The following is a 13,974-nucleotide window of genomic DNA, read 5'->3' as shown; positions in this document are numbered from 1 at the left end:
TAGAGTGGAGAGCTGTGCAAAGTACTCGGGTACGATGCTGTGATGAAAATATATGTCATGATAAGTATTGTGTGTGAGTGCTATTCATGTTTCCAAAGATCAACCCACATAGGCGTCCGAGATCCAATCTCCACCCAGCCATACACGATCAGCTCACACGTTTTTTTCAAAGATGTACCCAGCTTGGGTACGTAGCAATGCGTGTCACTTTCTTTCTTCGGGTGATCTCGATTGCATCCACGAAGCCCTTGAAGGTTCAATGCTAAACCTATCCAATTGCTAGGTACTAACCTGTGTGGATCAATAATGTTAGGCCGTCTTGGGTACTCCCATAATTTATTAGCCACCACACCCTTGCCCCCTAGGCACATGACTAACAAATTAACACAAACAAATATGCATGGAGGTCCACTAAACCTTCTAGTCATCTCCACGAGATCATTCTTGCGATCGGACTCCTATGCTTAATAGTAATGTTGTTCAACACTTGTGCAAACTTACGGAACAATTGTCCTGGAATTCGTATGGAATCATAGGTGACAATTTCTTATGCAAGTTGGCAATAATTTCTTCAGCAGCGTGCAAACAATCATGTGCAATTAACAAACGGATTCCCAATGCAAACTAACGACGATTTCCTTCATTCTCTCTTTTACTCTCTTCTCTCTCTGCACAACATAAGGGTCCAGAACCAACTTGGGCTGGACCCCCCCTTAAGATTCTTTATTTCATAAAAATGAAAAAGATCACAACACAAAACTTTAGCCTATAGCTGATTCGAGTTTTTGTGGAAAATCCAAGTACAAAGTAGATTCTAGCTCCCCACTTTAGGCAAGTGCCATGTGTCACATGTCTAGATACTATCTAAACCCATGCCATGGGTTGGGTCTTTTTGGGACCTTCTTAAGCCTATGGTCCATCCCTTTGGTGGGATTCTCCTTGGAAGTAGCTTTAGCTCCATAAAGATAAGGCATCTTTTCATCAAATTAATGTAGCACACCTCCATGGCGCCCATTAATTGTTAGCTCTTACATGCAAAATAAATGCTAGACTAATCCTAGTCTCTGTGGGCGTACCCACCAAGCAAACCGGTGCACACAAAAAGAAAGTACTTTGGTTGATCGAGGTCAACCCAATTAGACCGTGGTTAAGAACCTTGATCGAGATCAAAATATTTGATCTTAGTCAAATCTCTTGGACCATAGTCAGCTCAAAAAATGTTTGGTCGACCGTAGTTAACCCTCTTGGCCTAAACCAAGTCTTCCCTACGAAGTTAGGCCTTCTTGATTGAATTCAAGTGTCTTTAATTGAAGGCAATGCTTTGACCAATTAAAAGACTCTTTGAACTAAATAAAAAATATTTAGACTGGTCAAATTAGAGGTCAACTTTGTATTACTTGGTGACATCCCCTCGGCTTCTAATCAATTGACCTCAACTAAAAAGCCTCTTTGTAAATATCCAAAACTTATGGATATTCAAACAACATGTCTTCATCCATCCATTTGGCATTCAATGGCGAATAATTTTTGAACTTGACAAGGTACCAATAAGATACCTTGCCCTGAGGTCCCTTTAGTACCATATGATACACAATCTGCTCTAGCTGAAGGATCTCCTCCATCTCTTCCCACTTCGTATGAATCTTCCATTATAGGTTTTGTAGGTTTCAGCCCTTGATATTTTTTAAGAAGGCTCACATGAAAGGCATTGCAAATCTTCCAATGCTCTGGCAACTGCAATGTGTATGCTACCTCATTGATTTCATCTATGACCTGGAATGGGCCATCATACCTGGTAGACAGCTTAGCATACACTCTCTTTGCCTTAAAGGTTTCAAAGCCTGGCTTTTTCAAACTTTAAAAGTACCGAGTCACCTCGCTTCAGGTCTAGCTGTCTTCTATGCTTATCTGCAGCTTTCTTTTGTTTCTTCTATGATCTCTCTATTGCTGTCCGCACTTGGCTGAATGGTGTTTGGAGATCTTTGACATATTGATCAGCTGCAAATATCTCCTCTTTGGTCCTCGAGATTGGTGGCAGAATCACCTTTCCATATATGACCTCAAACAGGGCTTTATTTGTGGAGCTGTGAACTATATTATTGCATGCAAACCCCACGAGTGGAAGATACTTTTTCCAATTTGATTTTTGATCACTAGCATTTTAAAAGGTCTAGCATAGTTGAAGTTGCTACCTCACTTGGACCATCTGTTTGGGGATGGAAAGAAGAAGAAAAGTTGAGGTTCGTCCCCATGTTATCAAATAAATCTCTCCATAATAGGCTGGTCATCTTGGGATCTCTGTCACACTGACAATGGCATACCATGGTGCTTAAAAATCTGAGCCGTAAAAACTTTAGCGATTGGTCTAGTTTTATGGTTTTGTGTACTGGAATGAAATGGACCTATTTGCCGAATCTGTAAATAGTCTATATCCCATCATTCCCGGACTTTGATCGTGGCAAATCAAAGATATAGTCCATTTCTATACTTTCCCATGGTGTGTGAGGCACATGAAAAGGCATTTGAAGGCCAGGTGCCTTCCGTCTATGATACTTGACCTTCCAACAATAAGGCATTTTGTAACAAACTTGTGTATATCCTTACGCATGGCTGGCCAATAAACATACCTCTCCAAATCTTTAGTAGTAGCTGCAATACCTCTATGCCCAGCATATGAAGGTGCATGGCGTTCATCCAAAATCTTCTACCTCATATCTCGTGTGATGCACAAGCAGTCATTCCTATTTAGATAGTCATCTTTCATGGAGACTTGTCAACTGCCCCTCCTGCATTTGCTGCATTATCTCTCCAAAGTCTGAGTCACTGACATATTGCTCCGTCATCTCTTCAAGATCCCTATGGTAAGCAATGGTCACATTATTAACCTGGGGTCCTCAAGACAAGGCATTTGCCACTCTATTCTGAGCTCCCGGTGTATGGACAATCTGAAAATGATTACATAGATAGCATGTGCTTCTCTGAGAGCTTAGTCTGTGTCTGGAAGTATCTTAGACTTTGGTGACCAGTCTTAATAGTAAAATCTGTACCCAAGAGATAATGTTTCCATGTGTATATGGCATGTATCACAACTAGCAACTTCGCATGTGCCTTTCAGCATCTCGTAGTCTCCGGCATTCATAAGCCACTACATGACCATTCTAATGAAGTGCAACCCCAATACATTCTCTGCCAACATCATAATCCAAATCAAAGGGTTTGTACAAGTCAGGGACTACAAGGATTGGCCTTGTAGTCAACTTTCCTTTTGAGTGTACTAAATGCTGCCTTTTGTGGTTCAGCCCATTTGAAAGTTGCATTCTTCTTGGTCAAATCATGCAGTGGAGAAGCGATGTTTGCAAGTTCCTGATAAATCTTCTATAATGGGAACAGAGGCCCAAGAAGCTGTGTACTTCTTAGTAGGATCCATATGTATTCCTTTCTTGGTAATAATATGCCCCAGTTAATGGATCTCTTACAGGAAAAATGCTCAGCTTGCCAACTTACTGAAGGTAGGCTTGGTAATTATGCTCTATCCAATAATTGTGAATTGACAATTACAAGCATTTTCTACCCGTATAAAAAACAGGTGATGCATCTATACGCTTGGACAAACCCTCTTCAATTGCTACCCCTATTTGCAATTGTCGCAGGGTACTAGCGAGGCTCATAGTTGCTCCCATCATTAGGTTTGCCAATTTCTTTGGTGTTGGCTCGTATGTGATCAAACTTGGCCTTTATAGTCACGAACCACTCCATCACTAGACCCGTCTAGACCAACATAATGCAGCCCCACGCATGCTACAATTCTTCACCAATCGAAATGCGCTTAGAATCTCAATTTGGCTGGATAGTCGTCCGATGTAGCTAAGATGAGCGTGGATAGAAAGCACGTGTAGGTTCGAACACCAACAAGCAAACTTTGAGCAACGATTACTTGAATTAAGGACATTGCGTTTCCTATGTGCGCTCACAATTGAGTATGCGGACCATTCGCAAGCGCCAGACATCATGTGTAACCAAATTGCATTGCTCAGGTCCTCCGCTTGAACTTGGATTGTCAACCCCCTTGAGAGGGAGCGTGAACCATAAGTTTTGATACCAATGCAAACTTCCGGAACAATTCTCTTGCAATTCGTATGGAATCATAGGCAACAATTTCTTATGCAAGTTGGCGACAATTTCTTCAGTAGTGTGCAACAATTACGTGCAATTAACATAGGGATTCCCAATGCAAATTGAGGACGATTTCCTTCATTCTCTCTCACACTCTCTTCTCATTGCTCAGGTCCTCTGCTTGAACTCGGATCGTCAACCCCCTTGAGAGGGAGCGTGAACCATACGCTTTGATACCAATGCAAACTTCCGGAACAATTCTCTTGCAAGTCGTATGGAATCATAGGCAACAATTTCTTATGCAAGTTGGCGACAATTTCTTCAGTAGCGTGTAACAATTACGTGCAATTAACATAGGGATTCCCAATGCAAATTGACGATGATTTCCTTCATTCTCTCTCTTACTCTCTTCTCTCTCTGCACAACATAAGGGTCCAGAACCAACTTGGGCTGGACCCCCCCCCCTTAAGATTCTTTATTTCATAGAAATGAAAAAGATCACAATACAAAACTTTAGCCTACAACTGATTTCAGTTTTGTGAAAAATCCAAGTACAAAGGAGATTCTAGCTCCCCACTTCAAGCAAGTGCTGTATGTCACATTTATAGCTACTATCTAAACCCATGCCATGGGTTGGATCTTTCTGGGAGCTTCCTAAGCCTATGGTCCATTCCTTTGGTGGGATTCTCCTTGCAAGTAGCTTTAGCTCCATAAACATAGGGCATCTTTTCACCCCCCGCTCATAGTACGTGCAACAAATTAATGTAGCACACCACCATGGCACCCATTAATTGCTAGCTCTTGCATGCAAAATAAATGCTAGACTAATCCTAGTCTTTGTGGGTGTTCCCACCAAGCTAACTGGTGCACTCCAAAAAAGAAGTCCTTTGGTTGATCAGGGTCCACCCTGTTTGAGCGTTGTTAAGAACCTTAACGGAGATCAAAATACTTAACCCTAGTCAAATCTCTCTGACCGTAGTCAGCACAAAAGAACTTTGGTTGATTGTAGTCAACACTCTTGGCCTAAACCAAGGCTTTATGACCAAAGTCAGGCCTTCTTGATGGAAGTCAATTGTCTTTGACCAAAGTCAATGCTTAGACCAATTAAAATAACTCTTTGTACATATTTAAAATAAATAAAGAACCTTATGACTGGTCAAATTATAGGTCAACTTTGTATTTTGGCTTGGAGTATGTACAACTTGGTGACACTCGATAGTCGATACATAATCAAAGGTACTTCCTTTCTTTTTCTTTAATACTACTGTTGAAAAGAAAGGTGAGAAACTGGGTTGAATATGCCCCAACTTGAGGTATTCTTCCAATCATCGACGAATCTCAGCTTCTTCCATAAATTTCAGCCTTTAAGGCAGCCTATTTACAGATTCTACTCCAGGAATAAGTTGAATCTTATGTTGGACATTTCTTTTGGAAGGTAACCCGAATGGTAATTCATCTTTAACTCAACAGACAACAATGAAACAACAACTCACGTGGATTCTTTGAACATCCATAGTCGTGCTTGAGGAAAATAATTCTCACCTCGAAGAATATACAGCACACCATCCAATTCAAATTTGTAGGTGTGCTTCTACCAATCCACCACAGTATTTTTCTTGAAGTGCCACGCCATTTCAAGCACTACATTTGCGTGATCAACCTTGGTAATTTTAAAAAATAGCTTCTCTGCATAGTGCTTGATGGGTAACTCCAACTGTATGACCCTTTGGTCCCACATCTCAGTTGGACTTCCATCTGTCATTGCGGATTGTATAACAATAGTTAGATTGGCTAGTTTTCAGCTTCAGCCATTTTACAAGTTTGCAGTTAATAACATTGTGTTTTGATGGTAAGTTAAACATGATGCTTGGCAACAACGCCCCTTCATTTTTTACCTCCATTCCAGCAAATTCCAAATACGCTGTTGTTGTGGGTTTTGATGGGATATTATTGGGTGCATTCTTAAGGTTTTTAAAAACAGAAACACATAATAAAGCAATTTCTAACATGAGAGAAGGTCCCGCTAGCTGAATTTGACGCTCGTCCGTTTTTGCACCATTTTCTGAAATTACCATTTCAGCCATGCGGCAACTCTTATTTCTTGGGCAGTCCTTCTGCAATACATATGTACATACATACTTACATGTATGCATTCTGAAATTAACAATTCAGCCATGTGACTGCTTTTATTTTTTGGGCAGTCCTTACATAGACGTCTCTCTCTCTCTCTCTCTCTCTCTCTCTCTCTCTCTCATGGAGACTTACTCATGGAGCTTTTCGGAGGAGACTTACTCATGGAGATCTCGCCCCACCAGCCGCTCACCTCACCTTTGCTCAGATTTGTACTCTCATAGCAGGAGGCAGAGTCGATGGACAGGATTTCCAGTATTATTTTGGTTCTCAGACTCCGTGACACCTGGACTTGTATCTTTGCATTGGCATATTGTACTCATCCCCCCATTTTGCACCCAGGGGCGGTTTCCTTGCATCTAGTTTACTTTGTATTTAGGCTCAGATTTGACATTATGTACTTTCACTTGCATTGTATTGCGTAGCACTTAGATGATATTCGACGATGCCTCTTCTTTGTGGCACGTTGATTTTGTGCTATCTTGTATGCAGAGTTCTTGATGTCCCATGGGCCCATTTTGGCCTTTAATGGACAATAATACACTTTCTTTCTTTCTTTCTTTCTCTTTCCAAAGAAAGGTAAATTCTATTAATGCTTGAAAAAAACCATACAACCAGCTTCCACAAGGAGCTGTGATGAAAACAAGAAAGGAACTGGCTGCCGAGCTTCAAGGATGACACCCGTTTCCGGATCTCATGGCTTCTCACCTATAGAGATTTGGAAACAGGAGCTAGCAACCATGGTGTAGAAGAATACCTATCGGTCAAATCTATATACCCAGCAAATACCCCTCGCAGACAGAGTGTAAGCTTGCCGGCCAAATCTGGCGGAAGCGCTCCCGTCTCTCGACTGTCGCTCTCGAGCCTGGAGTACCGCGCTCCCAAATGGCGCACAAGGTGAACATGATATCTTGCCAAATGGTTACTAGGGTAGCCGTCGGAGAAATTTCCTACAAAGCCCAATAATGACACCGACTAAAAACTGCATGTAGTGTGGGGTAATGGTATATCTCCCAAACAACCAAAACTGCTTGCCAAAAGCAATGCTAGGAAATCGGGCACGAAGATAAGTTCTCAATCTTGAAAGAAAGTCACGGACAACTGGGCAAGTCTAGAGTAGATGAAGGGCTGTCTCCCTCGGATGTGAACAAGATGGACAAAGCGAAGAAGTAATGCACCTAGCAGCCAAGAAAGAACCCACTGGCAAAACACCAACCAAACGCCGCCATAATTAAAACCGTTGTCTAAGCGGGAGCTTACTGTTCCAAATACGGCCAAGACAAACCTTCCACCAATGCATGGTAGTGAGAATACGCCAGATAGGCCTGTGATGCATACCAAAAGAGAAACTTATCTTGGCCTGTGGAAAAGAAAGAGTAAGGCCCCTGTCATCCACCACATCATCCACTTGGAGATACCCAGTCAATGCAGAAAGTAGGCCTTCCTAGGCTGAAAATAAGCCAATGATGGATCAAAGACACGGCTCCAATGAATACTCTGCAAGTGGAGTGTATTTTCGGGATCTAGGGGACGACTTGACCAATGTAGATGTTCCAATAAAAGCTGCCAATCCCGAAGTAAGCAAGTAGAAAACGAATAGCATCTACAGGGTAACACGCACTTTTTTTTTTGTAAAACTGAAAAGCCATTCAGTAGGAATTTATATTCATAGATGCTCTAGATTGAAGCAGCTATTACTTAAACAAAAGCATCCTACAGGGTAACACACTTTTTTTCTTCTTGAAATCCATGCATCTTTATATTACAACGAAGCTCTCTCCAAAGTGGAGATCAGCGGGGGAAGCCCCAAAAAGTAAATAGAGGAACGAGCTGCTCTCCTCCCTGGCTGCCTCCCTGCTCCTAGCCTCTCCCTTCCCTCCCTCTGCCCCCCACAGCCCACCTCTCCCCTCCTCCTTCCCCTGCCTCCTTCCCACGCCCCCTCTCAGCCCCTCCCTGCCTCCTGCACTCTCTTCTCCTCCCCTCCCCCTCTTAGCCTCTCCCCACATCCTCCCTCCGCACCCTGTCAGCCCTGCCCTGTTACCTGCCCCCTCCTCTCCTCTCTGCCCCCTCCACACCTCCTTTCCCCGCCTCCGCTCCCCTCCTTGCCCCCCCTCAGCTTGTACCCTGCCTCCTCCCCCCTCATCCCTTGCCTGCCCCCCCTCTACCCCTACTCGCCTCCTTTCCCACCCCCCTCTCCCCCTCCCCGTGTCCTTCCCTGCCCCCTTTCCACCTTCCCCACCTCCTTCCCTTCTTTCCCTCTCAGCCCCCTCTCCTCCTTTTCCCCCCTCGGCCCCTCCCCGCCCCCTCTCTCTTTCCTCTCCTTTCTCTTCCCTCTCTCTACCCCCCCTCCCATCCTTCCATCCCTCTCCTTTTCTTGATTTTCCTTGCAGCAGGGTTGCCAGACGGAGCTTCATCCGTGTTTAAATTGCCCTTCCCACCTCGATTGGCGATAAATTTCTAATCAGCCAATCCTAACCCGCTTCCACCATCCGCGAAAACAGTCACATTCTCAGAAGACAAGTTGGGGCAGCTCAAGGAGGATGTAGAACTTGAAAGTTCTACCACTTTGATCGCACGCATCTATGGGTCTCACCCTTTGAGATTGCAATCCAGAGATTGGATGTTTGCAGCGCTCCCCTCAGACTTCACCCCTCAACTTAAAGATGCTCGCTTACTAGGGCGAGGTTATTTCCAAGTTGTTTTTGATTGACAAGAGGTTGCGAGCGCCATGCTCAAAGCTGGGTACCTACACTTGGGACAAAGAAAGATTTTCTTTGATCCATTTGTGCTAGGTTTTGACACTGCAGAGGAGGCCAAGTACGGTTCTCTTTTTTCGCCCGATTTTCTGGTCTCCCACAGGTTTACCATCGATTACTTCCATTGATTGGGGAGTACTTTGGTATTGTCGCTGAGATCCCCCCCTCCTTGGTTTGCCCACGATGGTTGCATAGGTGATTAATTTTGACGGGGTTCCTAGAGTTAGCGTCCTTTCGCCGGACCCTAATTTATCGGATGACATGTCATGCTTCAGCATCTGGATGGTTCTTTTTGTTGACAAAGAGTGGAGATTGCGGGCAGATAGGACCAGTGCAAGATGTGCAGGAACGTTGGGCATTTTGCAAGGCAATGCCCAAAAAAGAAGAAGAGGCCCAAAAAGCCTTCTGGTACAACAACTTCCCCTAGACCTCGACAGGGGGTGGTATGGGTTCAGCACCTCCTCCTCAACCTCGATAGGGTGTTGGTATAGTTCCAGCACCACCTCCTCGACCTCCGCAGGGTGTTGGTACAGCCCTTCACGTCAGAGTGCTCTTTCTCGACAGAGTGCTCCCTTAGTACCTCCACCTACTTCCATGGGACCTGCTGTCCCTAGATGGGTTTCGGTTCGTGTGCGGCCTTCACACCCTCCAGTTCAGGAGGCTGCTGGCCAAAACACCATCCCCTCTGCAGCTTTGAATATTATTGTTCTGGTTTCTTCCACTGATGTTGCACATCACTCGGTTCAGGATGCTAGTGCTGCAGCTGCAGCCCTGGCTACAGGTTCCCCCTTTGGCTCAACAGTAGCCCCTCCCCTTGGCCAGGTAGATATTTCTCCGGCTAGAGAGGCCCCTACAGCCTTTCAGGATCATGGCATTTCAGAGCAGCCCCTTCCCTCAGCTCCCCTCTTGGATAGAGGGAAAGGGGTTGTGTACACTGTTGATCCGCTTCCCTCTGAAGGGATTCTTTGCACCCCTATGACAGGTTTGGTTCATAGGAACTCTTTTGCAGCTGTGGCAGATCTCACAGACTTCTTGGAGGAGGACTTTGTGCCTTCCACTTTTGGTGAGACAGTGGTTGGGGTTCTTGTTGACAGGGTGTCTTCTTCCTTAGGTGGGATTGTTAGTTGGAACATACAGGGACTTGGTAGCGTCCCTCATCGCCGCCACAGAGTTGATCAGGAATTAGTTTCATCCAGGTGTTACTAGTGGCTCCATTGATGTCTTACTCATTTAGGAGCACAAGTTGGATGACAGAGATTGCACAAAGTCATGTAGATTACTTTCAGGCCACAGTTTTTGGTCACTTGCTTTGGGCACCAGGGGAGGTACATGCATTACAGTGTCGGACTCTTTTCTCCACCTGGTTGTTGGACACGGAGTGATCTTCCCCTCTAGAGCCCAATGGATTCTTCTTTTGATTGGGGGACGTAAGGTTAAATTCCTCAACCTCTACGCCCCCAATAATAGAGAGGATCGTGTCCTGTTCTGGAAGGAGTTGCTCTCCTGGGCCCCCATTGCAGATTTGTGGGTCATTGGAAGAGACTTCAACACGGTGGAGTTGCCCTTAGATAAAAAAGGAGGCAAAGAGGGCGGCATTCACTCTTTGGAGAGGGAAGCTTGGGATGCATTCCTCTTCAATTTTAGTGGCACAGATACTTGGTTTGATGATGCCTTTCACACTCAGTCATAGTCACTCCCGTTTTCCTAGTCGAATAGGAGGCTGCAAATGCCTATCCATGCATGGGTTGACCGTTTTTATGTTGATGATTGGGCCTTGGATAGAGGAGGTTCAGTTTGCATTGCCCCTAGGGTTTTCACTTTGAATCACTCTCCAGTGGTGCTGATGGTTTCTGAGCCACACTTGAGAGGTCGATACACTAGTATTAGGATTCCTAATGTCCTTTATGCAAACGAGGACCTCACAGAGGCAACTTTGTAGATCTGAGTTTCTCACTACTGTTATTACCTTTGTTTTAAGGAATAAAAATTCTGAAATTAAACTTGGTCTATTGCAACAAATGTTTTGATCATAATAATACATCTATTCATCATAGGTTATAGTAGCATCTTTGAAAAAACATATTTTGTCACCTTGGGCCCCTGCTCTACTCCTTAAGCTTTGGCTCGCTTGATAGATCTCTCCACATAGACTCTCGACCTTGCAATGCAAACTTAGCTTGGATCCTGCCTATGTAATACTTGGGCCTCATTTGAGCAATCAATAGAGCCACTCTAGATGAAGATTTGTTTCAATTAGTTTGTAAACATCTCATGGCATTGCTTTTTGATCCATTAGAAGGGTTCATTTGACAAAACATCTACTATTTTGTACCCGCTCCATTTCTTATGAAAACATAGCAACTCATAGATGATCTTTTCAATGTTCATTTTTGTTTTGTAGATTGAGGATGAGACCATGCTCTTCAGGTTTGCAAGGATATGCTCCCAAAGTTCTTTAATCATGACAATTTCTCCAATTTTTTTGGCAACTTAATACATACATAAAGCCTCTTTAAATGATGATTGTCGGATCACAATAGCAGCACTTGCCAAAAATATACTAGCAACAAAATGCCGCCAAACCACATCATCCACATGTAACCAAATGAAATGCATTTGATATATGAACAGCAAGATCTGGGCATGCCATCATCCATCTTCACCACAACAGGCACCTTGAGAACATTATTCAAGCAATCATTCTAGCCATAGTTCTAGCACTCAAGTAAGCATTGTGTGTAGGGTGCAATAATTCCAAGGTGGCTTATAAGTTATGCCTCATAGCGTTTTCTTTCAGGTGGAACCTATTGCAAAAGAGAAAGGCAAAGAAACACACATATAGGCCTTACGAAACTTCAGAGATGTCCTAATATACAGTTAATTTTGGGCGCCGCAGATTCTAATTTGGTGGAGAAACTCCTGAGCCAGAGGCCAACATTGTGAGCACTAAAAGAGGTCTGAGGGCTCGTGCATGGTGTGAAGTTGGTTTGAGAGGCCAAAGGCTACTTCCTCGTGTCTGCATACCTTGGTGAAAAGGTTGTGAGACTTCTTCAACTTCCGCAAGGGATAAAAACCATGGAAAAGGTAAGCAGCACTTGAAGCAAGAGATTAAAACCATGGATGACGCAAGCACCAATGTTTGGGAGTGGGTGGAAAATTCAAAAAAGATGGGCAGGCGTGTTCGGCAAGCCACATTATGATCAGTTCTTCTGTTGGTGCCATTACTAGGCTTTGTGGTCGTTATATCATGCTCGTAACATTTCATTGTACGAGCACTCTCGGTTGGATATTTACCATTTCTTCCGTTCCTTCTTGCATTGATCTCTCCAAGATGCGCATTCTCTTGGAGACCTTACTTTGGCTCGGTTAGAAGTCTTTTACCACTGTTTTTAATTCTGAGTAGTAGCTGTCTCATTTTGAGACAGCTGTGAATGTATATTTTTTCTAATGAATACTGCTTCTTACAAAAAAAGAGTGTGTGTGTGTGTGTCATTTCTTTTCTAGCAGCAGTCAGACAGCATGCTTTGGGACAGCACTATAGACCTTTATGGCATTTATTATCACAGATGCTCCATGATTTTCAGCCAGTCTCTCGTCTTGAGATTGTTGACCGGCTCAAGCACTAGCTGCTCTCCTCTCCTATCTGGATCAATGCATTTATCCTGAATAGCTTAGTGGATGTCCTGAAACATCCTTAGTACTCTTTTTCGGGGAATTCTCATTAGAGTATTTGAGTTTGAGATGTGATAATATCTTGACGGTTATATCCAAAGGGGATTAAGTATGCCATCAAAGGGACACCAGGCAGCTTCCCCATTTATAATGAATTTGTTTACATTATATAGATGATTGATCTTGAAGCATGACAATGACAATGCAATGCAAGGCTCATATGTTTCAAGGAAACATTGAACTGCTTTCTATTCAAACTAGCTTGTGCGATAAAGTTAATGTTTTTGGACACTCGAAGTATCTGGACATTTTACTACAGCAAATGTAACCTTAAAAGCTACAATTTCTATGCAAAGTTTTTTTTTAGAATTTACTATCTGTTTTGGCAGGTTAATGCAAATAGAGAGCTTACGTTTTTCTCATTACTTGCAAGCGATGATAGTTTGAGGTGAGTTTTTTGCATGTACATACATGATTATGCTTCACTGGAAGCACTTAGCCAGTGAGGTATATATTCATATAGACAGGGGATACGAGTTATTATATGTATGCTCATGCATGTTGTTATAATTCTAGGATTACAGATACCTCAACATGCTTCTTTGACAAGGATATTGCTGCTGCGGCTGATGCTGCCTTCAGGGCAGGATTGCATCCGGTAAAACGGAAGGTGATGGATTTCTTTTGGATATGTAGTTCTTACTTTCTCTGCAGATAGTCTGGTTTGCACATGGCATACTTATTTGACTACCTCTGAATTTACATTGTTATTGCAACAGAGTCAAATTCAAGAGTTTTTAGGAGGTGTATTGAAGGATTTGAAGGGAGGTGTGCTTAAAGAGCTTAAGGGAGGAATATCAAAGGAGATCATGGGAGGTTTGCTGAAAATTCCAAAGGGTGGCAAGGATCTGTCTGTTGACATAAATGCACCGGCTGATCTTTCTAGTGTTTTTGCGTCATCGCCTTTCACAGCACAACACCTAATCCCTGAGCTTGATAAGAAATCTCAGTCTGAAAGCACAGGATCAGTTGCTGTCAATGAACTAGACATTGGTATCCCTCCTAACGATAATCGATCATTACTTTGTTGCTGCATATTCATTGATGATGTTTTATTGAGTGTGTCCATAACAAAAAAGGTATATATCATATTTTGTGTGTTCTGCAAACATTCCATGTTTGTATTCATATAACTGAAACTTGCACACGTGTACGTTCCTTGTGAAGGCAGTTATGTTGGTAGCTGCTTCTCTCTTAATCACGTTATGTGCAAGTTTAAAAGCAGGCAAGAAGGCAGTTTGTG

General features: G+C 43.3%; 1 protein-coding gene across 6 annotated transcripts in view; it reads left to right on the top strand.

Annotated features, from left to right (window-relative positions):
• Nucleotides 1-13,974, top strand: part of LOC147886971 (transducin family protein / WD-40 repeat family protein) — a 158,415-nt gene that overhangs the window by 122,075 nt on the left and 22,366 nt on the right. For 3 of the 6 annotated variants that reach the window (XM_087394397.1, XM_087394396.1, XM_087394394.1), the window contains exons 18-20: nucleotides 13,061-13,119; nucleotides 13,248-13,341; nucleotides 13,451-13,724. In XM_087394397.1, coding sequence (XP_087250523.1) covers nucleotides 13,061-13,119; nucleotides 13,248-13,341; nucleotides 13,451-13,724 — 427 coding nt within the window. Of the gene's footprint in view, nucleotides 1-13,060; nucleotides 13,120-13,247; nucleotides 13,342-13,450; nucleotides 13,725-13,974 lie in introns of those variants that run through there. The other 3 variants (XR_015543215.1, XR_015543216.1, XM_087394395.1) reach the window with 3 other exon arrangements.

The sequence above is a fragment of the Dipteris shenzhenensis genome, chromosome 23, assembly GCF_047967505.1.
Source record: "Dipteris shenzhenensis isolate YYH24624 ecotype China chromosome 23, Dip_SZ_1.0, whole genome shotgun sequence".
In the NCBI taxonomy this organism is placed as follows: Eukaryota; Viridiplantae; Streptophyta; class Polypodiopsida; order Gleicheniales; family Dipteridaceae; genus Dipteris; species Dipteris shenzhenensis.
Note: the sequence above shows the minus strand (reverse complement) of the source record. Positions and strands in the feature narration are given on the sequence as shown.